General features: G+C 54.0%; 3 protein-coding genes across 3 annotated transcripts; 1 reads left to right on the top strand and 2 right to left on the bottom strand.

Moving 5' to 3' along the window:
• Positions 1–227: 227 nt before the first annotated feature.
• On the top strand, positions 228–1,089 carry GMORB2_5267 (large subunit ribosomal protein L37e; the record flags this gene model as incomplete). Its single annotated transcript, XM_035467241.1, has 4 exons — positions 228–231; positions 491–553; positions 796–867; positions 932–1,089. The coding sequence occupies 4 exons, from the start codon at positions 228–230 to the stop codon at positions 1,087–1,089; spliced, it is 297 nt and encodes a 98-aa protein (XP_035323253.1).
• A 794-nt stretch (positions 1,090–1,883) lies between these two features.
• GMORB2_5268 (elongator complex protein 6) lies at positions 1,884–2,977 on the bottom strand (the record flags this gene model as incomplete). The annotated part of the gene is made up of 3 exons (XM_035467242.1): positions 1,884–2,150; positions 2,230–2,505; positions 2,720–2,977. 3 exons carry the CDS (start codon positions 2,975–2,977, stop codon positions 1,884–1,886), a joined length of 801 nt encoding a protein of 266 aa, XP_035323254.1.
• Positions 2,978–3,595: 618 nt separating this feature from the next.
• Positions 3,596–6,082, bottom strand: GMORB2_5269 (Major Facilitator Superfamily; the record flags this gene model as incomplete). The annotated part of the gene is made up of 3 exons (XM_035467243.1): positions 3,596–4,916; positions 5,037–5,829; positions 5,938–6,082. The coding sequence occupies 3 exons, from the start codon at positions 6,080–6,082 to the stop codon at positions 3,596–3,598; spliced, it is 2,259 nt and encodes a 752-aa protein (XP_035323255.1).
• Between the last annotated feature and the right edge of the window lie 1,457 nt (positions 6,083–7,539).

The raw sequence follows: 7,539 nt of genomic DNA on the forward strand, positions 1-7,539 counted from the left end.
TAGGACACAAAGTTCCATGTATAGGCACGTGACCCACGAGGAGGAAAAAAAAAAACACAAGGCCCCCTCCCCACCCACTGGCCAAAGCCAATGGGCGAAATTAGGGCTCAGGATAAGGAAAACCACCAACCGGACCCAATCCACCAAAAAAAGAAGCCCCCCAGGCAAAAGCGAGAATTTCCAGTCTGCCATCCAACCACCACTAACGCCCAAGCACAACAGCCAAGATGAGTACGTGTTTTCACTCCCAGTATACCCGACTTGAACTTGAAATCCTTGCGAACCGACGACACCATCTCTGCGACGACCGGGGGAGCAGGATTCATTCATAATTATCCTTCTTCCACGCTCGATATTTCCTTCTTCGAAGACCCCAGGTGTCGAAGTCAGAGATTGGAGAGGAGGCTCGCGATGGAAAATGCGTCGTTGAGGATTGACGGAACCGGGAAACAAGAGAAAAATGACTGACTTGATTTCTTCACCATCATAGCGAAGGGTACCTCTAGCTTCGGTAAGCGTCACAACAAGACGCACGGCATCTGCCGTCGTTGCGGTTAGTACTATCCCCTTCTCATTCTTAGATGCACAACGTTTTCCTATGGCGACGAAGAAAAGGCGATTTTGGAATCCACGACTTGGAATGGGGTGGAGAATGGCGATGAGAAGGGCAATGGCGAGAAGGGGGATTCATATCGTTGCCATGGGAAAACAACAGGAAGGGGGGAGACGGATATGATAATCTCCCCCCCCCCCGAGTGTGTCATTATCACAAGCCCTCTGACATTCTCGAAACAGGCCGTCGCTCCATGCACATCCAGAAGCATGAGTGCTCCTCCTGCGGCTTCCCCGCCGCCAAGACTCGCAAGTGTATGTTGAACCCATCCCTCGGACATGTCTCGATGAAAGCTAAACCTCTTCCCCTCCCCAACAGACAACTGGAGCGAGAAGGGCAAGCGGAGAAAGACTACCGGTACGGGCCGCATGCGCTACCTGAAGGACGTTCCCAGGAGGTTTGCCAACGGCTTCCAGACTGGCGAGCCCAAGAACGCCCGCAACCTGAAGATCATTGCCAAGACCTCGTCTGCCTAAACGATATAAAAAAGAACAAAGAAACGAATTTCGTCAATCTCCCAACGACCTTGCAACTCTCGAGCAAACCTCTCCTAAAAAAAAGATTCGGTCCCTTGTTTCATGTTTTTCTTTGTCAGACGAGACTGTTTTCGACTTTTAGAGAGTTACAAACCTCGGAAATAAAAAAAAAGATCCAATTTGTTTCTCTCCTACGACATATGTGATTCCTTTCATACTCTTTTTTATTTTCTTCTCGCGCGGCCCACCCTTCCACCCGGGAACCAGCCTAAATGGTAAATGGTTCCGGAGGGATAGCCTCTCTTTGCTCTAGAATGGAGAGAATGGATACCCTCGACTTTGAAGAAGAAAAAAAACATGGGATTCAAGGGGTGTTTCGGAAAGGACGAGGCGGACATGGGTGGGAGCCGGCCGGAGCAATGGGCATCACGGTGTTGGTCTTTGGCTTTTCTGTTATCTTCGCTTTCACTGGAGTGCACGGAAACTTGAAAAAAAAAGGGGGGGTGGGGGTTTAAGGATGTAGTAAATGGGCAAGGCATGATAAATTGAAGAAGGCTAAAAAAATTCACATCTTGCTCTCGACATGTTCTCCCGTCTTTTACACCTAGGACGGAGGTACTTGCAGTATACATTTGATTCTCTCTTCTTACACCTTCGTGATGATTTATCATGGTGACGCCACGCTTGAATGCGTATAGCCCTTGATGGTATGGGTATATATATATATACTTCTCCCCGGTTCTTTCCTCTTGATATGTTGACTGCCCTGGGAAAAGAAGAAGAAAAAAGTAAACCTAAGTCCCCCTCTGAAAGACCTTGACATTCCCATCCCCAGCAACAAAGTACAGGTACTCAGCCTCATCCTCGTCGGTCGTTGTGATCCTCACTACACCGCTGACATCCCTGGCCGTGCCCGTGTCCAGCATACGCAGCGAGAAGACCCTCGTGGCCTCGTGGGCCTGCCCCAGAACCAGGGCGGCGTGCTCCCTCTCCAGCATCGTGGTCTGCGATTGTATGAGGGGTGCGTCGGCCGACATGGTCAGCAGTGTAGAGTAGACGCGCTATCATGGTATCAAGTCAGTGATTCATTAGGAGAGAGGGAGAGAGGGAGAGAGGGAGAGAGGGAGAGGGAGAACTAACCTCGCGTAGCGAGAGAATCATGGCAGACAAGGATGTACTCGTCGTTTCTTCCGCCGCCGCAAGCAATACGTCCACCTGGTCGATGATGAGAACCGTCTTCCTGCAACGGATATGCGACACTGCCTCCTCCAAATGACCCTTCACATGGTCTACACGACTGCTCTTCAGGATATTGTTGCTTCTACCACTCGTAGCGTCATCCTCTGTAAAGAGGCCCGTGAGCCCATCTACATGATGGAAACGGCCTTTTTTACTCAAGGATTCAAGATCCAGACCCTATATTTTGTATTCTTGTCAGTCCCTTTCTTCTCTCTTTTTTTCCCCCTCTTATATTCTTCTCTCTCTCTCTGTCTTTTTTTTTTTTTCCAAATCTTTTTTCTTCCTTTCCTTTCCTTTTCTCCCTCTTTCTTGACTGATGTAATAGATATAGGAGAGAAAGAGAGAGAGAGAGAGAGAGAGAGAGAGAGAGAGAGAGAGAGAGAGGACATACTAGCTTCACAGCACCTTCACGCCAAAAGACCCCATCTCGCATAAAGCTGACCAGTACGACACCAACCTCCTCCTCTGCACCACCTTCGACGCCATCTGCCCCCTCACCAGGAAGGCTCCGGGGACCGAGGTACCTGTACAGGTGTCGGAGGACCAGCCAGTTGGTACTTGCGCCCAGGACGCTGGTGGCCAGGACGAGGGATGACTCGGCGGGTAGAGCGAGATATGGTTCTAGGAGGGGGGGTAACCTTAGGGACATTTTGGTCGTTCTGCGTGGGAGAGTGCTTCCTCTCAAGATGGCACCGGCACCGGCCTTTTATATCGGCGCTCGCGATAGGATTCTGTCTCGACGAGTATCGGCGGTTTCTCTGGTACTAGGTGGGTGTTGCCTAAAAAGAGCTTCATGAACCGCCTGTGCTTGGTGGGGGGGGAATAATCTCATTGACTCTCCCCCCCCCCTTTCCCACTTCTCCACAACGCACTACACATACGTCAGTAGTAGAGAGTTACCTTGTGCACGTCTACATCATCTGGAGGATAAGCAGTACTCGATACTAATCAATTCGTGGCAATTTATACATGCTTTTATATATATATATATATACATATATATAGGGAATCATGAGATGGTATAAGGGTGCGTGTATCCTAAAAAAGAAAAAAAAGAAAAAGAAGAAGAAAAGCGCTGCCGTAAACGAGTCTAATGTCATCAATCAAAATGCATCACTCATCATGATGAAAAAAGAGAAGCCGCAATATGCAATACACTAGACCAATAAGAAGCCGGATCCCAAACGTTTTCTGACTCCAAAAAAAAAGAAGCGACTGAATGGTGTATATGAAAAAGTCGGAGAGAAGAAGGCAAAAAAAAAAACCTCTAGAATTTCTCCATGAAATTTTTCCTGACAGTCCACATCCTGGCCCTCTTCCCAAATATATACATGGGCACAGACAAGAGCATAAAGATGAGCTGGATGATGCCTATCCAGATGAATACGTTTCGGGGACCGTCGTCCTTGAGCCAGTGGGATATGAAGAGGCTGAAGACGAGGCCGTGGAATATGTTCTTGGAGAAGTTGAGGGTGACGAGGGCCTCCCCCGCGTACTGGCGGTAGCTGTCGACGCAGAAGGTGATGGAGGTTGTGGATCCGAGCGAGCAGCCGAAGGAGACGATTCCGAAGAAGACGGTGGGCACGATCCAGTGGTCGCCCTCCTGGGCAGACCAGCCGAAGCCCATCAGGCCGACGCACGTGGTGATCAGGACGGGCGCGGCCATGACGAGCCGGAACTCGGGCTCGTACATGCCGCCGTTGCGGCGCGACATGGCCCTGACGATGACGTCGCTGACCCGGCCCGCCACGCCGGTGCCCAGCACCCCGCCGATGAAGGGCGACACGTACACCAGCCCCGTCTGCAGAGCCGTGAAGTTGTACCGCGTAGGGTCCCGGTATATGGCCGCCATGTTCTCCGATATCACGATCAGCCAGCCGATCGACAGCGAGTACACGATGGCCGACCACAGAACCGCCGGGTACGCGAACAGGATGAACGGCCGCACCATCACCTTGAGCCACCGGTCGTTGTTGAGCCGTCCGTGGAACGGCTTGAGCTGCTGCGTTATCGTCTGCGCAGGGAGGTGACGCAGGTTGTGCGTGTAGGCCTTGGCCTTGGGAGGCGCTCGCAGCTCCGACTCCGTGATCTTTTCGTCGTCCAGGTCCGCCCCCCCGCCGCCGCCGCCACCACCATCCGAGGAGAAGTAGTCGACCAAGTTGGAGGTGCCTCCGCTCTCCGAGCCGGTGGCCGTCCGCGGCTGCTGCGCCGGGGGAGCCATCTCACCATGAGCAGCAGCAGGGGCAGCAGCGCTGTCCTGTGGCTGTTGCTGCTCCTCTTGGGTGCCCGCCTCCTTGTTCGCCGCCGCCCCGGCGAACCCGACATGGAGTTCTCTCGCCCGGGTGGAGATGCCCGGCGACGCGGGTCGACCGGTCTCTTCACCTTCCGGGTGCGGCGCTGAGCCAAGTGTCGTCTGTGTCTTCGTGGTGGCAGGATCGGTGTGGTGATGGTGCGCCTGGCGGGACGACAGCCTCCGGAGGAAGCTGGGCCTTTTCTTGGGTTCCCTGGTGGGGGTTCTGTCCCAGAAGGTCTCGGGGACGAAGATGAAGAGGAGGACGCCGCAGAGGCCGACGACCATGGCGATGATCCTGGTGTCAAGAGGTTAGATGTGTGAGAAGAAGAAGAAGTCGAAGAAGAGAAGCAAACAAATGGGGATCGACGGTGCAGAAGAAGAAGAAGAAGAAGAAAGAAGAAGGAAGACTGCTTACCAGAAGGCCCATCGCCAACCGAAACGGCCAATGACGGCAGCACTGACAAGGGGCACGAGGTTCTTGCCACCCAGCAGGAGCAAGGTATATATGCCGATGCGGTAGGCGCGCTCGTGCAGGAAGAAGATCTCGGCGATGGTAGCCGAGGGCAGGCACTCGACAGGGCTGACGGCTATGCCCTGGAAGACGCGGGCGGCGAGCAGGGAGTGGAAGGAGGGCGAGAAGCCTGCCCAGAGGCTGGTGCCGATGAAGATGACGGCGCTGAAGAGGTAGACCGGCCTCTTGCCCCACAGGATGGCGGTGGGTGAGAAGATGACGGAGCCGACGCCCATGCCCATCATGAACAGGCCGGTGGTGAGGGCGACATCCTCGACGGTGACGTCGTAGGTGTCGGCGACGTCGGTGAAGCCGGCGGCGATGAGGGGTGTGATGCCGCCGCCGACCATGCAGTAGATGCCGAGGGAGAGGAGGGCGCAGTCGCGCTTCCAGCTCGGCCAGTTGAGCGGGTCGTTGGCCGAGTCGTCGGGTTGAGGCTCCAGGATGATCTGGCCGTCGGCCGTCTTCTTCTTGGCAGCCGTCTCGTCCTCCTTCCTCCTCCTCTCCGCCTCCGCCTCCGCCTCCGTCTCCGCCTCTGCCCCGGACCGGTGATGGTGTGGCAGGGGCCGGGTGCCCCCCGGGGTCATGGGTATGTCGACCGGGAAGCCGGCGGGGATGGAGGAGTGGGATGTCCGGGCGTGGACATTGCGCAGACCGAGAGGTTCATTGCGGTGCGAGGCGAGGAGGAGGACGGAACCTGGTGCGTTGTCAGTATATGCGAATCCGGGCCTTTATAGAGGAGGATCTCCTGATAGCTTGAGGAAGATTGGAAGGGAGAAGAAGAAGAAGAAGAGAGAGGTGATACCGGGAACTTCGATCGTCTCAGGGTCATTCAGAATGCCCATACTCCAGGTCGGAGTCCTCGAATGGCCACCACCGCCATCCGGCTTCTTGGACCGTCCGAATAGCCTGGCTGCCAGGCCGGGGGCGGCCGACTCCTCCGAAGACATTGGATGATGCGCAGACGGTGCGTCGGTCTGCGGTGGGGTGAGTCCCAAGGGCGTCTGCCGTTGCCGTGGGATGACTGTATGATACCTGCACGGAATATTTATATCTTATATACTGGTACAGCAGTACTATTTCCGATGATGTATCCTGCGTGAGGGGGAAGATGTGTCGAAGCAGCAACCCTCGCCGGCAAGTGTGCCGGGGAATGGAAGGAAGAAGGAGAAGAAGGAGAAGAAGGAGAAGAAGAAGAAGAAGAGAAGGAAGAGAAAGGACTGCGACACAGTTGAGGGTTTAAAGAGTTCAGAAGAGAGGTCGAGAAGTCGAGAATCGAGTCATGGGGGACCCTGGACCCTGGACCCTCTTCCCTGACATCTGCAGGAGGATGGACGGTGGTGAGCCATGACGCATTGAGGGGTCCCGATGGGTATGTGGGTGGATTTCGTTAATATTCTTACCTGGCAATGGCCCATACCCAAGACGAATGTTAGGTACGGGAACAACGGAAAAGAGGGTCCGTCTGTTGATGGCCGAGAAGCAGCGGCGGCTTAGTGGCGGCGTAATTGTAACCTTGATGGGGTTGATGATGATGGAGGAGGAGGGATGGGAAGAGGACAGTTGGACGCTGAAGGATGACCGGGGGGGGGGAGGGGTAGAAGAGAAGGCTGGGGGTCTTTGTCTTTCTTGGTTTCTTCCATCATCTCTATATCTGATATTTATACTCGTAGGGACGGAATCTGGTGAGATGATGAATGGGACGGAATGGTACTCGGAATGGCGTCTTGACCATGCTACTATGCATCGATCTGCAATCGGTCCCATCCTGTGCTTCCCTCTCTCTCTCTCTCTCCATCCCTCTCCCTCTCCCTCTCTCTGGATGTCTGTCCAGTCAGAGGACCGTGACGGGACCGTCGCTCCCCCTTCATGTGAAGGAGAGTGTCAGGCGGATGATTTTGAGAGTGGCCAGACTGCTGCACAATGACGAATGTCTTGCTTGCCAGATGCTCGGCCAAGTTTGTGTACTCGTACTTGTGTCTATATGATCCACCGCAGAACCTATCCCGGTGATTGAGCTGCCGGTATCAGCAGAAGATACTTTTCCTGCTCATCCAGACCCTCTCCAAGCAAGCCATCCATGGATGCGATGGGTACAAGTGAGTGATACGTGACGATATCGATGCTGCATAGATTATAGTATGAATACGATGATACCTAACAACGAACAAGCCCAAGCCCAAGCCCATACTATTACTACTACCACTACTGCTACTGCTGCTGCTACTGCTACTGCTGCTACTGCTACTGCTGCTACTACTACTGCTGCTGCTGCTGCTGCCGCTGCCGCTGCCGCTGCTGTACTCTACTGTACTAATGTACTCTGCTGTACTACTTACTGTACTCTACTATTACAGTAGTAGTGAGTAGTATTGAGAGTCCACGATACAGGAAAGCCCCCCCCCCC

The sequence above is a fragment of the Geosmithia morbida genome (assembly GCF_012550715.1).
Source record: "Geosmithia morbida isolate 1262 chromosome Unknown scaffold_3, whole genome shotgun sequence".
In the NCBI taxonomy this organism is placed as follows: domain Eukaryota; kingdom Fungi; phylum Ascomycota; class Sordariomycetes; order Hypocreales; family Bionectriaceae; genus Geosmithia; species Geosmithia morbida.